The sequence below is a fragment of the Phoenix dactylifera genome, chromosome 3 (genome assembly GCF_009389715.1).
Source record: "Phoenix dactylifera cultivar Barhee BC4 chromosome 3, palm_55x_up_171113_PBpolish2nd_filt_p, whole genome shotgun sequence".
Classification (NCBI taxonomy): Eukaryota; Viridiplantae; Streptophyta; class Magnoliopsida; order Arecales; family Arecaceae; genus Phoenix; species Phoenix dactylifera.
This window is the reverse complement of record NC_052394.1, coordinates 3,383,230-3,402,905: the sequence shown is the minus strand read 5'-3', so window position 1 is coordinate 3,402,905 and position 19,676 is coordinate 3,383,230. Positions and strand designations below refer to the sequence as shown.

The 19,676-nt window shown below is 38.6% G+C and overlaps 2 protein-coding genes across 2 annotated transcripts; both read left to right on the top strand.

The window, feature by feature from the left end:
- Positions 1-2,997: 2,997 nt before the first annotated feature.
- LOC103709402 (endoglucanase 15-like) lies at positions 2,998-6,327 on the top strand. The gene is made up of 6 exons (XM_008794715.3): positions 2,998-3,192; positions 4,207-4,620; positions 4,714-4,800; positions 5,303-5,455; positions 5,599-5,880; positions 6,010-6,327. The coding sequence occupies exons 1-6, from the start codon at positions 2,998-3,000 to the stop codon at positions 6,325-6,327; spliced, it is 1,449 nt and encodes a 482-aa protein (XP_008792937.3).
- Positions 6,328-14,370: 8,043 nt separating this feature from the next.
- On the top strand, positions 14,371-19,363 carry LOC103709410 (asparagine synthetase [glutamine-hydrolyzing]-like). Its single transcript, XM_008794727.4, has 13 exons — positions 14,371-14,653; positions 15,543-15,681; positions 16,289-16,384; positions 16,527-16,668; positions 16,927-17,117; positions 17,262-17,423; positions 17,516-17,596; positions 17,716-17,937; positions 18,045-18,179; positions 18,269-18,349; positions 18,510-18,596; positions 18,686-18,793; positions 18,893-19,363. The coding sequence occupies exons 1-13, from the start codon at positions 14,574-14,576 to the stop codon at positions 19,139-19,141; spliced, it is 1,773 nt and encodes a 590-aa protein (XP_008792949.2). The 5' UTR covers positions 14,371-14,573; the 3' UTR covers positions 19,142-19,363.
- Positions 19,364-19,676: the final 313 nt, after the last annotated feature.

Here is a 19,676-nt window from a genome sequence, read left to right as displayed (position 1 = left end):
TTGCTATGTGCTCAAGTTGGAGTCATTGGGTTGCGGGGAATCTGCCTAAAATATAATTTGCCTGAGAACCCGTCCGTCCTGACAGAATGGATGAGAGCCAAGAGCAATACTCCCCATCTTTTTAATCAAAATCTGGCAGCCTTGTCCTTCTTAGGATGCACGAGCTTCAAAATTTGAGGGCTGATGAAATCTTTAGCCGAAACAAATCCATGCTCCCTATAAGCGGTGAGAGCCTTGCTCCAATTGGAATTGGGACCAGGCCAACAGTGAATTGGGCCAGAAACCCCTAGTGCAGCCCAAAGGCAGCTCGGCTGATCAAACACCTCGTCCTTCAGAGTCATGGATGATACTGACCGGAATTCAACCCATAAAATGGCATGTTATGCGGAGTAGATCAACCATGTCAGCTTAATATTCAGAACAAATATTAAATAAAAAATATTTAAAGGGAGTTGTCGGAAGAAAATCATAGCAAAAGAAAAAAATAGGGAAAAATTAACTACATTCCAAAAAACATTGAAATAATGAGTTTCGGTTCCTTGTAAAAAAGCCTCACAAAAGACGCTCCGCACACAAAGAGTAGATCAACCATGTTGGCCTAATATTCAGAACAAATATTAAATAAATAAATATTTATAGAGAGTTGTAGAAAGAAAATAATAGTAGAAGAAAAAAATAAAAAAATAAATATATTAAAAAAACATCAAAATAATGAGTTCCGCTCTCACGTAAAAAAGTCCCATAAAAGATGCTCTACACATAGAAATTTTTTTTTCCAACTCTCCTCCAAACTCCTCGTATCCATAAAACCATACTCTCTCTCCCACCATAAGATACAAATATCACTATCCCACTAAAAAAAATAACTATTTTAAAAAATTAATTAATTAAAATAAAAAATAATTATTTTAGATGAGTAATAAAATAAAATAAAATTAGAAATGTAATTTTAGTATGGCTAGAACAAGCAATGATACTCGACAGAGTCCTACTTCAGATGGTACAAGTTTTGCCCTTCGTCGATCCGATCAGTCTAATAATTTTTTGATGTACGGCAGCAATAGCATAGGTGGGGCAGGAACGAGTAAGTGTACGACCTGTAATCAAGTGTACGACCTCTTAAATGCTGTCGGATCCCAACAGTTTCTTTTTCTAGATAATTATTTTTGTCGTGTTTATGTCCTACGGAAGTGGCTCAGAGGCATCAGCAATAGTGGGAGCTTCCATCGAGAAAACAAAGAAAGACTTTATTATTTCAAAAATAAAAATAAAAATAATTATATACGATTTGAATGCATTAAAAGCATGAAAAATGTCGTGGACACTAATAATTAATCACCTAGTAAACGGTAACATTACTACTGCATGTATCCATATCAAACAAAATTTCTATTCTCTCATCCCTTGAAGGAAAAGTGGATGATTTTTGGTTTTTAAATTTAAAATGATCTGCCTTGGGCTAAAAGTGCAAATAAATTGGATCGAGCTGAATCATAAATGATACTGACCCAACTTAATTTCTTATTCAGGTCCTAATTTTGGACCCAAATCTAACTCAATAAAAAATTGGAACAGCTCGTATTGGATCTACGGCTATAATTTTTGACCAAATGAGTTATTTGGATCGGGTCGGATCAATATATAACCCGATTTCAATCCAAAAAATTCAAGTCTGGTCGGATCCGGTTCAAATAAATTTATGTCTCTTGCACTAGTATTGCTTGATGATTTTTTTTGGAAAGCTAGCTGGATGATGAGTAGAAGATGGTTTTCCAATATGAAAATTTAAATTGTTCATTGCCTAATTATTTTGTGGTGCTCCTACGGTTTAATTCTCTAACCTTCTAGATTGCTTTTAGCTTTTTTTTTTTTCTAGTTCCTTTTTGCTTCTGGGTACTCAGAGACTGAGTGATGCAGGGCTCAGATTGCCCTCTTGTTTGTAACCTTCTCCTTGTTATAGTTTCAAGACTGCAGCTCTATCACTAATTGAAGGTTCCAGAGAAGCAGATTTTTGGAACCCTTGGCTGAAGATGCCTCTGCGGCGTTTTTATAGAACAAAAAACATCTGTGAATGTGCCTTGTTGCGTGAGCTCAATTTTTAGTTTGTTGTGTTTTGTTGCTTCTCTTTCTTCCATGAGATGTTGGGAAATCCATGAAAAGTAGGACAATGGCTTCTTGTGATGATATGATAAGGTAGTTTGTGATTTGTCGGTGTTGTAGCTTACTTGGTTTTGGTTTGAAGCAGTTGTTGTGTCCGGCATGAGTTTCTTTCCTACTCGTCACTACTGCCACTTCTTGAATATCCATTTGTTTGACATAAATCACCCCCCAATGTAAGCACCAGAATCACTCCTCACTAATTTCTGTGATGGATCGGGTCAGGTCAGATCCGAATTTAGTAAATTCAGACCTGATCCCCAAAATCAAATTGATCAAGTCGGATGCAAATAGTAAACTCAAACCCGGCTCGAAAAATAAAATTGGTACAATCTTAGAACCCGATCTGGCTCCACGACTCCTTTAGCACGGGTCAGTTCAAGTCTAAGCGGTTGGGTTGGATCGGGTCATAAGTACCCATTTGCAGCCTTATCTTTACTACCCATATTTTATTAAAAAAATAAATATATTGCCCAAGAAGGAAAAAAAGTGAACAAGGCAGGAAGGCACAGCCAAAAAGTAAAAATATTATTTGCCCTTAAATTATATGGAACGTTTCATTCAAAATTTAGAAAGACGTTCTAATTGAGTTTATCATGGTAAATTTTAATTTGATTTTATCTCTATAAACCTATAGTCTCATCAAACATTCAATTTTTTTAATAAAAGACATTCCATGTATTTTTGCAGAACCTAGCCGACCCGATAAAGTAACTTATTAGACAGCTACCAAAAAAAAAAAAAAAGCTTTTTAAGACAGAATATATGGTGCTAGCAATATAAATGCTTTGGCGCACTCTCACTACGGAAACCATAGGCAAGAGCTTCCCAGAGACCAAAATGGCTCTGAGGTCTTTGCTTCTTGTTGGGCTTGGTTTCGTCCTTTTAGGGCAGGCATATGCTGCAGTTGATTACAAACAGGCCCTCCACAACTCGTTGCTGTATTTTGAAGCCCAAAGGTCCGGGAAATTGCCGCCCAACCAGCGTGTGCTTTGGCGTGGTGATTCTGCTCTCAAAGATGGTAGTGATGCTGGTGTAAGCCTCCTTCCTTTGTCAAATGAATTCAACCTAATAGTTGGCATTGTTATAATTTGCTAAACAAACTAGTCATCATTTACGTAGAAAAAAATGCAGCTGTTATAATTTCCGGGGCACTTTTTTGAAGCAATTTCTAGTGTGAAAAAATGATAAGAGTACTCGATCGTAGGTGTTGGAAAGATTACTAATTAACTAGGAGTTTGGGACATCCAATTATCATGACGAGAGTGGGTGGCAAACCAAACAGTGGTTTAAGCTGGTCTCTAGAATGACTATTTTTCTGAAGCATCCATTTTCGCAACATGCACAAGCGTTGATTCACAAGCTAACCCTTCCAAATGTTTTAAGGTATAGTTTGATTGATGGAGCCTGCTAGCTCGCCAGTTCAGTCTTTTATTGGCTGCACCAATTATGCCTTCTGTAGGGTGAGAAATTTTAGAACACTATGAGAGGGCATTCCTGCTGCACTGTAACGCTCGTTAACAAAACAAAGGAAAGAGAAAAACTTACATGCTTGGTTTCCGAAATACTAATTAAAACTAACTTAAGCACCACTGGAGAGAGAGAGAGAGAGAGGCTTAGGTAGTAGCACATGATTCTTCAAATGAAAAATAGCAAATTACTTGGTATCTCAAAAAATGAGGAGTTGGTAATAATCAACAGTTTATTAGTCCGTACCCAAGAAAAAAAACATCACATTTTTGGACAGTTTGCAAAAAGGCTCATAATATTAGCTCCTCTTTGTAAAAAAAATAATATATAGGAATGTAGTCAAAAAAAGAAGTAATCATTAGACTCTGAGGCCCATCTTTGAATGCAAAGATACCAAATTGGTTGTTGCCATAGAAGGGTGAGTCGAGCATTATTCGTGGTCTCGAGCAACAACATTGCTACATACACTCGTGCACCTTCCCATCAATGAATAAGGAATTCAATATATAATAACTAAAATTATTATGAACTTTTTTTGCATGGGTAATGATTTAGTTCTTCTTTTGTATTATGTTCTAGGTCGACCTCACCGGAGGATACTATGATGCTGGTGACAACGTGAAGTTTGGATTCCCGATGGCCTTCACCATCACCATGCTCTCCTGGAGCGCGGCGGAGTTCGGCTCCCAACTCAGGGCCAATGGTGAGCTGCAGAACAACCTGGCCGCCATCAAATGGGGCACCGACTACCTGATCAAGGCCCATCACGAGCCTGAAGTCCTCTACGCCGAGGTCGGCGAAGGTGGCTCCGACCACGCTTGCTGGGAGAGGCCCGAAGACATGACCACACCTCGGACGTCTTACAGTGTCGACGCTTCGAAGCCCGGCTCGGATATCGCCGGGGAGACTGCCGCGGCGTTGGCTGCTGCATCCATCGCATTTAAGGGTTCAGATGCCAGATATGCCGCCACTCTTCTGGGCCATGCAAAACAGGTATATATATATATTTTTTACTTCTTGGAGCAATGTGGAATGAGTCCCCTGTGCTTCTGTGGTGTCATTATTGGCTCTTTCTTTTGGCGGCAGCTGTTCGATTTTGCTCGCAAGTATCCTGGTATGTACCAGAACAGCATCCCAGTTGCCGGGCAATTCTATTCCAGCAGTGGATACGAGGTAAGCAGTGTGTACAAGTATAACTGATTAATTGATTGAATCCAATATAACTTGTTAGCTGGTGAATGATCAGAAAGGTGAAAAATTACTAGAGTTTAGATCGATCTTGGCCTCATCCGACATAGACTAAATGGTGGATGACGGGCTGGACGCAATACAAACATGGCCTATATCACCAGCATAAACAAACATTTGATTCTTGATCAATAGTAGCATTCAATATCATTGGATTTTACATCAACTTCCTAGTTACTGTCCGACGAGCTAGTTTCCATTTGGCCTATGATTTAATCTGAATGCTATCAAGGCCCAGCCCCTCTTGCTCACCCTAATCTGGTGCAGCCTATGTAGAGAAAATTTAAATTTGTTCATGAATCAGGACCGACCTTGCTTTAGCCGACATCAGAAAAAAAAAATTCCTTCAGTCAATTCCCACGGACTGACGGGATAGTTATCAATTTTGAGCGATCATACTACAGCTAACACGTAATTCTTGCAACAGGATGAATTGCTATGGGCAGCTGCATGGCTTTACCAAGCCACCGGGGACCGGGCCTACTTAGACTTCCTCGGGTCTGCCCAAAACAATGGCGGCGTCAGGTCTATGTTCTCTTGGGACGACAAATTCGTCGGAGTCCAGACCCTAGTCTCAAAGGTTTGTGTTCTCCAATCCAATCCCCTATATCATATCTCACCCGTTAGCTAGCTTAATTGCTACCTAACGTTCGATTTCCAATAAAACACTACTCACTAAACTTCGTCACCCTTTCCTTTGTGTTCGCATATATAACATTATAGCTGATCTTGGAAGGCAAGGTGCCCAACAATGGGACCTGGTCCCAGTACAAGAGCAATGCAGATCAGTTCATGTGCAACGTCGTCCAGAAGGGGAACAGCAATGTCAAGATGAGCCCTGCCGGCATGCTCTGGTGGCAACCCTGGGCCAATTTCCAGTATACCACCTCGGCGATGCTGGTCCTTGCCGCCCATGCTGACCACCTCGCAAGTGCCAAAGCCAGCCTCAGCTGCTCGGGTGGCTCCCTTGCATCCAAGGACATGATCTCATTCGTCAGATCGCAGGTAATCAATAGATCAGACATCAACTATATGATCTAATTAAAGACAATTAAAAGATGTCTGTATTAAAAGACAAAAGCATGCGTAAGAACTGAAGATCTAACTATAGAGATCGAATGATGTGGTGCTCAGGTGGACTACATTCTGGGGAAGAACCCAAAGGGGTTGAGCTACATGGTAGGGTTTGGGTCCAATTATCCAGTTAAGGTGCACCACAGGGGTGCATCGATCATATCGATCAAGAAGAACCCAAGTCCAGTAAACTGCCAACAGGGATTCAGCGATTGGTACAACAAGGACGCACCCAATCCTAATGTGCTCGTGGGCGCCATCGTGGGCGGGCCCGATGCCACGGATGGGTATTCAGACGATAGGAACAACTACCAGCAGAACGAGCCGGCCACGGCCAGCATCGCACCTATCGTCGGCGTGCTGGCGAGCATTGCATAACTTCACATGATTTCTAATTATTTTTTCCCATGAGAGGATGCGGCGTGGAAGGTGAGAAGATTTATATATCCACCCCAACATATAAGTAACTGTTCTTGATCAAGCAATAAATTTAATAAGAGTTCTTGGCAAAGCAAAGTCACTGTTGTGTTATATAGGGTTGATCTTGGACTTGACGTGTGCTTTTCTTGAGTCCATCTGATATGGGGTACGTAGTGGTCGCACGGCCATGCAAGCGGGCATTCTCGGATATTCAAAAGGTTCAAATCTAAAATCACGAACAAATTACCAATCCCTTCATCCAGTTTTCTTTCTATTCTGCTGCTCGGTTGCCTCCTCGGAGGTTTGGGGTCGAGCCTCTTCTGAGGTGCCTCGATCCTTTTCCAGACGGACTTTTGTCCAGAGTTTTTTGGAGGTATTCCCGGTGACCAGTATTCCCATCCCAGGTCCAATAAGCATTCGGTTCTTTTTGTTGCTTTATCACCTATCTATCGGATATGGGAGGCTAGAAATGAGAGGATTTTTCATGATCTTTGCCTTCCCGGCCTATCTCATCATCAGCGAAGCCATGTTCCAGGGTAATCAATGCACGGATGCCAATTCTCATCTGTCTACGAGAGTCGTGGAAAACTGGGGTTCTCAAGGCATCCTTCCATCTGTGCTGATTAATTAATATCGCCTAGGAACCCGAAGCTAAGGTACTTTTAAGATTAATTTTGATGGTAGGGTGCTAAAAAAAAAAGAGGCAGACGTGGTGGAGCACCCTTTGTTATTGGAAACCATGCTGCTAATTAAAGTTTTGGCGGTTGGGGGTAGGAGGCTTCTGAATAGAAAATGTTCCAATGGCTGGGCCCACTACTACTTGGAAGGACTAGTATATGCTATCTCAGAGCTAGATACCACCAATATATGGGAGAGTGGCTCATAAATTGTTGGGTCAATACGCTACCTCAACCTTTCATTGATATCATCCACTTTCTTGACGTTTGGTATATGTAAGTATCTAATGTATTTATAGAGGTAAAACAGGCCTATAGATTGGGTGGCTTCGCACATGCATCATCAATCTTTTACTGCCAATTACGACTCCTCTTTGCGGGAACTTTTTCTCATAGATAGCTGAAAAATCTTGATTTTCCAAATTTATTTATTTGTTGTGAGAATCATTTGTCATTTTGATATTTTTTTTCTTTCCATATCCATCTTTTGTAGCAACGAACATGTTTCATTCATGGGTTGTCCTAAACTGTTGGTAAGGCAAGGATTTTAAATGTTGAAATATCAGTAGCTGACTAGTTTCTAAATAAATTTAGATTTCAATTTATTTCAATATATAGCTTGAAGTTTTGAAGGTACTTATAAATGATTGTTTTAAAATCTTGACCAATGTACAACAATCAAAATATCAATAGCTTAGTTGTTATTGGTAAACCAAAAAATCTCCATGCATCAATAGACTTTATTTCCATTAAAAACTTAACGAATTGGGTGCGAGATTTTCTCTCCATCAATGTCCTTCCAATCATATATTGGAAGCTTACAAAATTTGGATACAAAATATCCTTTTATTCAACAACCTTTCAACCCTGTAAGATCTTCCCTTATTTTTTTGATTTTATTTATTTATATATTTTATACTTCTATAATAATGAAATTGAGTCAATTCCATCAAATCTGAAAATTTGTGAGTTTGTATATATACATGTATACATATGTATATATATACACATATGTATGGGCGCGCGTGCGCGGGGGCCTCTAGGAAACATGCAATACGAAAAGTCCTCTTTTCTCGTCAGTTTCTCTGCTTCCACAGTACGTCGTACCATGCAAGGGAAAAACGTTTACTGCATGGCCAGCTTCATCGTTGCCTGGATTGTGGGATTTGAAATCTAAAAAAGAAAAATATGCATGGAACGTGTCACCCCATACTTTACTCGTCAGTCAATGACTGATTGATTCACGTATTTATCCATTGAATTAGGTATGCAAACTACTATGCCAACTTTTACATAGTGGTTTTAATTTTTATAGTGAAGAATAAGCACGTGCTTTCGTGATCAGGCAGAGCATTGTAATTTACAAACCCAACTTGTTTGATTGGATACATGCTTGATGTTATGAGTTTTGATTCTCAACACTTGATCTTACATTATATCTATGTCATTGTAAGTGCTAGGAGAATGAAATTTGGTGTGCGAGTGCAGGTCCATTAGGTAGAATTTGGTCGGCCAGACTATATATGCCTGACCAAATATAGCCCAATCTATTTGCAAGTCTTAGCGGTCCACTTATGCCAATTAGTTGGTTGTGATGCCTACAGTATACCTACTTTAGTTCACCCTTCACGTCCAAGTGCAGCTAACCTCAAAAACAGGAAGGGCTTGATAAAGTCACTTTCTTGGTTCATGCACCATTAATGATCCAAAATTGTACCAACGTGATTTCTTTTCTCCTATTTTTTTCTTATTTTTGTAATTAATTAATTTTCGAGATTAAGAGCTTTTTTCTTTTTCCATCCTCGACTCATTTCATCCTTGAAGGGCTGAATTCAAAGGAAATTAAACCTCAGAGACTCGACACAATCAAACCAAGTGATACTATCCAAAGCAAACATGATAAATAATTGTTCTTTATCGATTAAACAATTAACATTCAAAAGCAAAACCTCCTCCTCTTGGTTTTCTCCAGATGATACGAAGCATTCGGTTTGGCCCTTGAAAACATGGCTTCACCCCGTACACTCAGTTTCAAATAATAAATGATCGATCTTATGGCTTACGACGAGCGATTCAGATATATTTTATTTGCAACGCATCTATATGAAGCCTAAGACCTAAGTGCCTCTCATGAACCCAACCCAAGTTGAAATTTATTTTTTCCTTAAAAAAAAAAAAGAGGTGAAATTGAGTCGCGGCTCTAATAACTCGAGTTGCGTCTGACTCTGTCAAAGATAGCAACTTTTACTAATACCTCCAACAGGACCACGTGACAGATTGGCGGTACGCGTGGGAGTAGGTAAGCTGACCATCGAATCCAGCTCCCAAAATTTTGGCGTGTTATCGAACTTTGGTCGGTCGCAACAGAGCCCGAGCGTAGACGTCAAGTTGAGTCTTAACAGTGAGAACAATTGCGTGGAGGAAGCTGCACAAAAGAAGATAAGAATGGACCTAATTGGTGGTTGACTTGCAAGCTCCGGCGTACCAGCTTGGGTCTCTACGAATCGGATATAATTGATGGGGTGAATATACTACAATTTTGATGATGTGGCAGCCTCATCCTAGTCTTGCCTTCCTGTACAGGAAAAATGTGGAGAATCATTTTCTGAAAAAAAAATATTAGAGAATGTGATGCACATATCTAAATGCCATGTTTCAATGAATCCCCTTAGGCATGTTTGGCTAGAAGAACTTAGACTCTGGAATAAATATTGAAACGAGTGACTTCTACCAATCCCATTTCAATTTTGGAGGAGGAATGGGAATATGCCCAATCCCCTGAAACCAAATCTCTAGTCTTCTCTAATATTCAAATTCTATTACAGTTTCGATTCTGATCACGAATTAAACACGTTAGGAGATATTGGTCATTCTGATTCTCATTCCAATCCTTTCTGATTTCAATTCCGATTGCAAACCAAATACGCCCCTAATAATTTTCTGTTAGCGTTGTTGCACATATGTTACTTAAATTATTACTCGTATATAGTCAAATAGTTAACATCAATGTCTCTCTCGGTCTCTATCTTAGTGGCCCTATCTTTGGGGATGCATGTTCAAAGCAAAAGTTAACTCTATGTAAGTAATTTTTTCCAAGACCGGTCGAGATGTCTATAAGCAAAGCTAGATAGTTATTTAATGTCTAGAAAGCTTGAAAAAGAATATCATCATTCATGTAAATAGCGTTCAAGCCAACATATATAAAGTAAATATATGAAACATGATTGAGATGAAAAATTGTTGGATCAAAAGGAAGATGATGACATGAGGGATGGATTGATGGCAATAGAGGGAGAAGACAAATAGTCAACTTCAAGAGTTTCATATGTATAAGTTGATATACTTGATATCTTCTTTTTCCTCAATGTTTCCTCTGCTTTTTATTAAACCATGGGAATTTGGTTTCCCCCTTTTTCCTTACAAAAAAGAAAAGAAAAAAAAAAAAAGGGATACATTATTCTAGACTAGTAACATTTAATTAATATTTTATTAAAAATATTTATATTAGTGAAAATAATTTTTGTAAAGAGATAATAACTTGGTTGATATTTATTTGCCTACAAGAGATCTTGAGTAGCTGGATTCAATCATAGGAGGTGGCAAATAGTTATGCATTCTGCAAAAGGAAGCGATCTTTGTACTGTCAATTCATCATTAACCTTACGAGCTATGAAAGTGACGGGTATCCTAATACCAAAAATATTGGGTGCTGATAATTAGATAGTTAGGTTAGAGGAACATGCAATCTTTATCATTGTTTTGAGAAATAAAGAGAGAGAAAAAAAGAAAAAAAATATTTTTTAATCATGGAGGTATAGAAGACATAGTTTCGCAAACATGACGGCATGATCGTTTATGAGAGTAGCAGAAAATTTTCAAACACCATGGTAAAAAGAGTACAACTATAGAGACTCTAATATGCATTAATGATTCCCGGCGATGATTGAGCCCAATCAAAACATACGAAGTTTAAGGCTATGCACATTCTCCTTTGTCATACAAAAGAACTCCATGGTCACATAGCTAGAGCATATAATGTCGTTTCACTGAACAAACCAACCAAAGACGTACTTATGACAACTACATTTAAGCTGCCAGTAGCGCGTTCCATGCAGGTGTAGTCTCATATGAACATGGAAAAAAATATTACTTTCCTCTTTAGGAATATTTTATTTACCTTTCATAAATAAAAGAACTCGATTATGATGTGCGTTGATGGACTTTATTTCATTAAAAACTTAAACGAATTTGGGCACGAGATTTTCTCTTCATCAATGTCCTTCCAACCATATATTGGAAGCTTATAAAATTTGGATACGAAATATTCTCTTATTCAACAACCCTCCAACCCCCCAAGATCTTCTCTTATTTTTCTGATTTTATTGATTTATATATTTTATACTTCTATAATTATGAAATTGAGTCAGTCCCACCAAATTTGAAAATTTGTGAGTACATATATATAGGCACGTGTGTGCCGGCCCTTAGAAAGCATGCAAATAGGAAAAGTTCTGTTTTCTCGTCAGTTTCTCTGCTTCCACAGTACGCCAAATACCATGCAAGGGAAAAAGGTTTACTGCATGGCCAGCTTCATCGTTACCTGGATTGTGGGATTTGAAATCTAAAAAAAAGAAAAATATGCATGGAACGTGTCACCTCATACTTTACTCGTGAGTCAATGACTGATTGATTCACGTATTTATCCATTGAATTAGGTATGCAAACTAGCTACTATGCCAACTTCTACATAGTGGTTTTAATTTTTATAGTGAAGAATAAGCCCGTGCTTTCGTGATCAGGCAGAGCATTGTAATTTACAAACCTAACTAGTTTGATTGGATACATGCTTGATGTTATGAGTTTTGATTCTCAACACTTGACTATACATTATATCTATGTCATTGTAAGTGCTAGGAGAATGAAATTTGGTGTGCGAGTGCAGGTCCATTAGGTAGAATTTGGTCGGCCAGACTACCTTGGCCTGACCAAATCTAGCCCAATCTATTTGCAAGTCTTTGCGGTCAACTTATGCCAATAGTTGTTAGTGATGCCTACAATATACCTAGTTTAGTTCACCCTTCACGTCCAAGTGCCGCTAACCTCAAAAACATGAAGGGCCTAATAAAGTCACTTTCTTGTTCCAGACGACAACAATCCAAAGAAGGGCCAATAAAGTCACTTTATTGGTTCATGCACCATTTTCTTGGAGACATGATCCAAATTTGTACCAGCGTGGTTTCATTTTTCATATTTTCTTGGTTCATGCACCATTTTCTTTTTTCAAAACCGATAATTAATTTATTTTTGAGATTAAGAGGTTTTTTTTCTTTTTCTATCCTTGACTCATTTCATCTTTGAAGGGCTGAATTCAATGGAAATTAAACCACAGAGTCTACACAACCAAACCAACTGATACTATCCAATGCAAGGATATTGGCCATTCTGATTCTCATTTCAATCTTTTTCGATTTCATTCCATTCCTTTCCGATTTCAATTATTACTCGCATATAGTCAAGTAGTTAACATCAACATCTCTCTCGGTGTCTATCTTAGTGGCTCTATCTTTTGGGATGCATGTTCAAAGCAAAAATTAATTTTATGTAAGTAAATCTTTTCAAGACCCGTCAAGATGTCTACAAGCAAAGCTAGATAGTTTTTTAATGTCTAGAAAGCTTGAAAAAGAGTACCACCATTCATGTAAATAGGCTTCAAGCCAACATATATAAAGTAAATATATGAAACATGATTAAGATCAAAAATTGTTGGATCAAAAGGAAGATGTTGACATGAGGGATGGATTGATGACAATGGAGGGAGAAGACAAATAGTCAACTTCAAGAGTTTCACACGTATAAGTTGGTATACTTGACACCTTCTTTTTCCCTCAATATTTCCTCTGCTTTTTATTAAACCATGGGAATTTTGCTTTCCCTTTTTTCCTTTACAAAAAAGAAAAAGAAAAAAAAAGGGACACATTATTCTAGATTAGTAACATTAAATTAATATTTTATTCAAAATATTTATATTATTGAAAATAATTTTTGTAAACAGTTAATAACTTGGTTGGTATTTATCTGTCAACAAGAGGTCTTGAGTAGCCGGATTCAATCATAGGAGGTGGCAAATTGTTATGCATTCTGCAAAAAGAAGTGATCTTTGTACTGCCAATTCTTTAGTAACCTTACGAACTATGAAAGTGATGGGCATCCTAGTACCAAAAATATTGGGGGCTGATAATTGGATAGTTTGGTTAGAGGAACATGCAATCTTTATCATGGTTTTGAAAAATAAAGAGGGAAAAAAATGTCTTTTGATCATGGAGGTATAGAAGACATAATTTCGCAAACATGAACGACATGAGAGTAGCAAAAAATTTCCAAACACCATGGTAAAAAGAGTACAACTATAGAAACTCTAATATGCACTAGTGATTTCTGGCAATAATTGAGCCCCAATCAAAACATACTAGTTCAAGGTTATGCACATCCTGCTTTGTCATACAAAAGAACTCCATGGTCACGTAGCTATAGCATATAATGTCGTTTTACTGGACAAACCGACCAAAGATGTACTTACGACAACTACATTGATTAAGCTGCCAATTGTAGGTGCCATGCAGGTGTAGTCACATATGTACATGGACAAAAATATTACTTCCCCTTTAGGAAAATTTCATTTACCTTTTATAAATAAAAGAACTCAATTATGATGTGTATTGCATTTTCTATTTTTATTTACATTTGCTTCTCCCTTAATATGGATAATGGGCTACTAGAGGAAACGCTATCATGATGTAAAAAATCTAAGAATATTAATGTAAGGAAAGATGACAACATACTAAGTTTATTCGACTGATGATGATAGTATCCATATTCACCACTCCCGAGGATAAGGATAAATCTCCACCTAATCTACCGCGGCTAGAAATGGCAAAGACAAATGTAAGAAGAAAGAGCACGCCATCCACGCTCTCGATCGAGCGCGATTCGACGACGTCTGAGGCGTGGGCCCCGGAGACCGTACGCCTGCCTCAGAGCGACAGCACGCTGGTACCACGTGTCCATGAGGGAACGTGGACGGCGGAGATAGTCCGGCGATCTTCGTTGCCCGCAAAGTGGGGCCCACCTAACTGAGCTCTCGGGATCCGGAACGGATAACGCCGGTTCCCTTTCTTTGACGTGGTCCAGCGAGCGAGGAGGCGACGCGTGGCGATCCCGTGCGTCGCTTCAGTGGTCCTGCGGTGCCCATGACGTGGCGCCCCGCCATCGCACTGCGCGGGGGTGCGACGCCGTTGGTTCTATAAGACCGGCGGCGAGGGGGCGTTGGAGGCCAAGGGGCTCGCCGCCTAATATATCCTCTACGATCACTTGTCCCATCTCTCCTCTTACTCCTGCTTCTCCCTCTTTACCCCCCTCTCTTTCCTTTCTACATTTTTGTTTAATATCTTCTTCTTCTTCTTCTCTTTTCTGTGGTAGAGGTTTGGGTTTACGGTTTCTGGTCTCTCTAGTTTCATTTCAATCAGTATCATGTGTGGAATACTGGCGGTGTTGGGATGTTCGGATGATTCACAAGCGAAGAGGGTTCGTGTGCTCGAGCTCTCTCGCAGGCAATGATCCATACTCATCCCATCCTTCTCTCTTCTCTCTCGTGACAAAGATGGAACTTTTGGGTTCCTGATTGATTTTTGTATGGGGTTTGATGATGATCATGATTTTGCTCCAATATGTATATATATATATTTGTCTATTTTCGTTTGAATTACACTATATATTTTTAAGTGAATGAAGATATATAAATTCCAATCCTGAATCGTCGGGATAAGGTTTTGCGGTTGCGATTATGGTTTTGAATTTTATATTTTATTTTATTTTATTTAAAATATTATTTGCTTGTCTTGTTTAAAATTATCCTTTTATGGGTAGATGCTCTCTGAATCTGAATCTTGAAGATGGAGAAAGAACCAACGAAGGAGATTTTACATTTAACCCCATCATCTTAAATCTGTTGATTGTATTTTTATTTTTTTTTGATAAACAAAGAAGGAAAAGCCATGCGGCCGTTATTATTAAAGGAGAGTTTGCAGAAGCTATTTATAAAAAAATTGTAAAAAGGAAAAACACAAAAGATTGTGTTCTTTCTCAAAAAGGCTAAAAACGGAAATGAGCTCTTTAATGCTTACCATGAATGGACAAATGTACTTCTTACACTTATGGAATTATATTGACCTCTTTATGATGTATAATTGATGATGAGCAAGCCACTCTGTTTCTGTTATATTTTGTATTCCAGATAAATACATATGGTTCTTTCTCATCTAAGAAAAGTCTGAATTTTGTTTATCATATTAAAAAAGGAATCTTTTGTTATAACCTTTAAACCTTTTTTGAAGATAATTTCTTTTGATAATTAATGAAAAGTCTGTGTTTTGTTCTTTTCAACTTCCAAAATGAGTGAATGAATAGGTAAGTAATATTGTGTTTCTCTTTTGGATATAGATTAAAACATCGCGGACCAGATTGGAGCGGACTGCACCAGTTTGGGGATTGTTTTCTAGCACATCAGCGGCTAGCAGTCATTGATCCTGCTTCCGGTGATCAACCCCTTTATAATGAAGACAAAACCATGGTCGTGACGGTAATCATTAACATAAACCCCAAAACATTTATTTTTCCCTTACCATTAGTTGACATCCATGCCTCTTCCAGGGATGACTGACTTCTAACTCCATGTATTTAGAGAATGACGTTGTTAACAGCGATAACGTTGAAGTTTCTCCAAAAAAGACTAGGATAACGATGAAAGATCCTGAGTCTTATCCTATGATATATCTATATATATATATATATATATATATATATATATATATATATATATATATATATATATATATATATATATATATATATATATATATATATATATATATATATATGAGAACAAATTTTTTTTTATCTTTTGATGCAAAAAATGGCAATCCAGCCCATGACAACGTATAGAAAATAAATACAAATCAAGAAGGTCAAGCAGGCTGCTATTACATGTGGCTAATAATGCAGACTTCTCTTGTAATTAAAGAACTTAATCAACATTTCTTTCCTGTAACTTTCTTTAACGAATTTTCTTCTTATCATATATATATATATATATATATATATATATATATATATATATATATATATATATATGTATATTATGTATATTAAAGAACTGAGTTGATTGAGGAATTATATGTTTAAAACAGGTCAATGGAGAGATTTACAACCATGAAGACCTGAGGAAAAGGTTGTCTAATCATAAGTTCAGGACAGGGAGCGATTGTGAAGTTATTGCCCATCTGGTGAGAAATCTATGAATTACACAAGCCATATATACTAAAATATGCAGAAATGTTTTTTTTTTCCCTACTTTTTAGGAAAGATGAAATCTTTTTTGAGCGAAGAAAGTGAGATGGAATTCTTCTCTTGTATTACTTGTGACAGTATGAGGAATATGGAGACAGTTTTGTGGACATGCTGGATGGGATGTTCTCATTTGTGTTGCTGGACACGCGTGACAGCAGTTTCATTGCTGCCCGAGATGCAATTGGCATCACTCCGCTCTACATTGGCTGGGGCCTCGATGGTAATCTTTTTTTTTTTTTTCCTCCTAATGTAGCTTAAGTTCATTTCTTCTTCTTCTTCTTCTTCTTTTGATGAAAGCCTTGATGGTAATCTTTGTAGCTACATATATATTTCTCTTGATGCTTTGCTTGTATTGGGCTAGCTAGAGCTTTTAATTTGGCTTTCTTTGATCTACCAATTCTCACAAAAATTGTTAAGGTAATGAACTTCCCCCTGAAGATGCTAGAAGTAATAAATTGGATCTTCTTTCGTTTTACAGGTTCTGTTTGGATATCGTCGGAGATGAAAGGACTGAATGATGACTGCGAACATTTTGAGGTCTCCCCCCCTGGCTGTCTCTACTCCAGCAAGGAAGGCGGCTATAAGAGATGGTATAACCCAACCTGGTACTCGGAGACTATTCCATCACTCCCATATGACCCCCTTGCTCTGAGGAAGGCCTTTGAAAATGTAAGCTTGCATAGCTCTAATTTCAGGTTGATTGCAACCTGAACTTTCTATGCTTAAACACAGTAAGCTTACATATTTGACTAAACAATTAAACTTTGGCAAGGCTTCATAAATGAGATAATTATCTCCTGTTGATTTGCGCAGGCCGTCATTAAGAGACTCATGACGGATGTTCCATTTGGAGTTTTGTTATCTGGTGGCCTGGATTCATCGCTAGTTGCTGCTGTTACTGCACGCCACTTAGCGGGAACCAAAGCGGCAGAGCAGTGGGGGACTCAGCTCCATTCCTTCTGTGTTGGCTTGGAGGTTGATAAAATGATCCTCAAATATTCTTCCTTCAATTTTTCTGAGGAACAATGAAGTTCTGCAGCTTTGATCGTATCCCCCCTTTGTTGCAGGGCTCACCAGATTTGTTGGCAGCAAGGAAGGTTGCTGATTATTTGGGAACTGTCCACCATGAGTTTCACTTCACTGTTCAGGTACTGGATTTTTTTTTTTTTTAAAGAAGGTACTGGGAAGTTGTTAGGTTCCTTGCGTGCTTGTTCTGTGAAGGTGAAAAAAATTTATGAAGCTTTCTGGGTTTCATATTGATTGACAGGATGGTATTGATGCTATCGAGGATGTAATCTATCACATCGAAACATATGATGTCACTACAATCAGGGCCAGCATCCCCATGTTTCTTATGGCCCGTAAGATCAAGTCATTAGGAGTGAAGATGGTGATCTCTGGCGAAGGCTCGGATGAGCTCTTTGGAGGCTATTTATATTTCCACAAGGCACCAAACAAGGAAGAGTTCCACCGAGAGACATGTCGCAAGGTATGCACATCAATGTTCCATCAAAAGGCCTTCTGAACTTTTATGTTCTGATGAGCTAGCTACTTTTGGTTTTAATGATGATGTCACTTGCATCATTTCATTCGCAGATAAAAGCTCTTCACCAGTATGATTGCTTAAGAGCTAATAAAGCAACATCCGCATGGGGGCTGGAAGTTCGTGTGCCTTTCTTGGACAAGGAATTCATTAAAGTTGCTATGAGCATCGATCCTGAATATAAAATGGTAACTTCAACAGTGCACCTTTTCTATTTTGCATGTAAAGGCGAATTCCTACAGTGATTTGCAAGGTGACATTCTGCAAATGCAAGCAGATCAAACCTGATATGGGGCGAATCGAGAAGTGGGTCTTGAGGAAAGCCTTTGATGATGAGGAAAACCCGTATCTGCCAAAGGTCTGAAAACTACTTAGTTTGTTCTTTCCCCCAATCTTCTCTATGGCACATAGCTTTTCATATTCTCTCAGAACGAGATAGCTAATAGAATCATGTGGTGTCAAAATTCTATTGCTCTTACGCAGAAAAGAAAACTCAGAATTGCATCTCGTCTTTGCAGCATATTCTCTATAGGCAGAAGGAGCAGTTTAGTGATGGTGTTGGCTACAGTTGGATTGATGGGCTGAAAGCTCATGCAGCCGAACATGTAATTTATCTACTAGTCTTTCTGTCTATCATTTTTCTATGATCTCTGTTTTCTGTCTCTTAACTCTCTCTTTTTCCTTTACATTGTAGGTGACCGATAAAATGATGCAAAATGCACAGCACATATACCCACACAATACACCAGCCACGAAAGAGGCCTACTGCTACAGAATGATCTTTGAAAGGTTTTTCCCACAGGTGATTAACCTCAATGCCAATACTAAATTCTTTGTTCTCCTATTGGTCGACATTCTTACAGTGTTAGGGCAGGATTTTGATTTAGTTTTGGTGCTGCAGAATTCTGCAAGAATGACAGTCCCTGGGGGTCCAAGTGTGGCTTGCAGCACGGCAAAGGCTATCGAGTGGGATGCTCAGTGGTCAAACAATCTTGATCCCTCAGGCAGAGCTGCACTTGGTGTTCATAGTTCGGCCTATGATCCCCTTCTACCTACATCTTCTGCCATTGGGAACGCCCCTGCCAAGGTTGTCAACAAGAAGCCAAGGATGGTCGAAGTTGGAACTCCAGGACTGGCCATCAGTACCTAATTTCCTCTAGAAGATATTTATGGTGCCTGATTTCTAGGCGTAGCTCAATGCACTGTGTTAGTTGTGTTATATGATAGCGACTAGCTCATGTAATTAATCTCAGCATTAGAGCATGGTGTGGTATTGGGATGGAAAGTAACCTCTAAAATTTGAATCGAACAATTATATGGCTTTGTTTAGCCCTTCAGTGCACAAATAAGCATAAAGAAGCTGATTCCATGTCTCTAGAACTCCAGGCAAGCACCACGATCGGCATACGGTCTTGGATTGGCTTTTTGCTTATCACCTAACATCTGTCCTTGAGATTCTGTGGAAACTGATGCATGACCATCCATTTGGCGCTCTGAAAGCTGTGTTATGTTCAGGGAAGTAACCGGGACTCGTTCTTCCAACAACACCTGCAACCACCTCCATCATCCTTTTATCCTCCCAAGTATTCCCTCCATCACCCTTTTATCGCCCCAGCATCCCCTTCTTGTAGTTCCAGTCTGAGCTCATGCAATGAGTGTGTGGTGGTTTTTGAGCTTATGCAAAG

Coding starts and splice junctions, on each gene's coding strand:
- LOC103709410 (XM_008794727.4), top strand. CDS start 14,574: ATGTGTGGAATACTGGCGGTGTTGGGATGTTCGGATGATTCACAAGCG. Junction 15,682..16,288: donor ACAAAACCATGGTCGTGACG/GTAATCATTAAC, acceptor TGTTTAAAACAG/GTCAATGGAGAGATTTACAA. Junction 17,597..17,715: donor AGTTTCACTTCACTGTTCAG/GTACTGGATTTT, acceptor ATTGATTGACAG/GATGGTATTGATGCTATCGA.
- LOC103709402 (XM_008794715.3), top strand. CDS start 2,998: ATGGCTCTGAGGTCTTTGCTTCTTGTTGGGCTTGGTTTCGTCCTTTTA. Junction 3,193..4,206: donor AAGATGGTAGTGATGCTGGT/GTAAGCCTCCTT, acceptor ATTATGTTCTAG/GTCGACCTCACCGGAGGATA. Junction 4,801..5,302: donor ATTCCAGCAGTGGATACGAG/GTAAGCAGTGTG, acceptor TTCTTGCAACAG/GATGAATTGCTATGGGCAGC.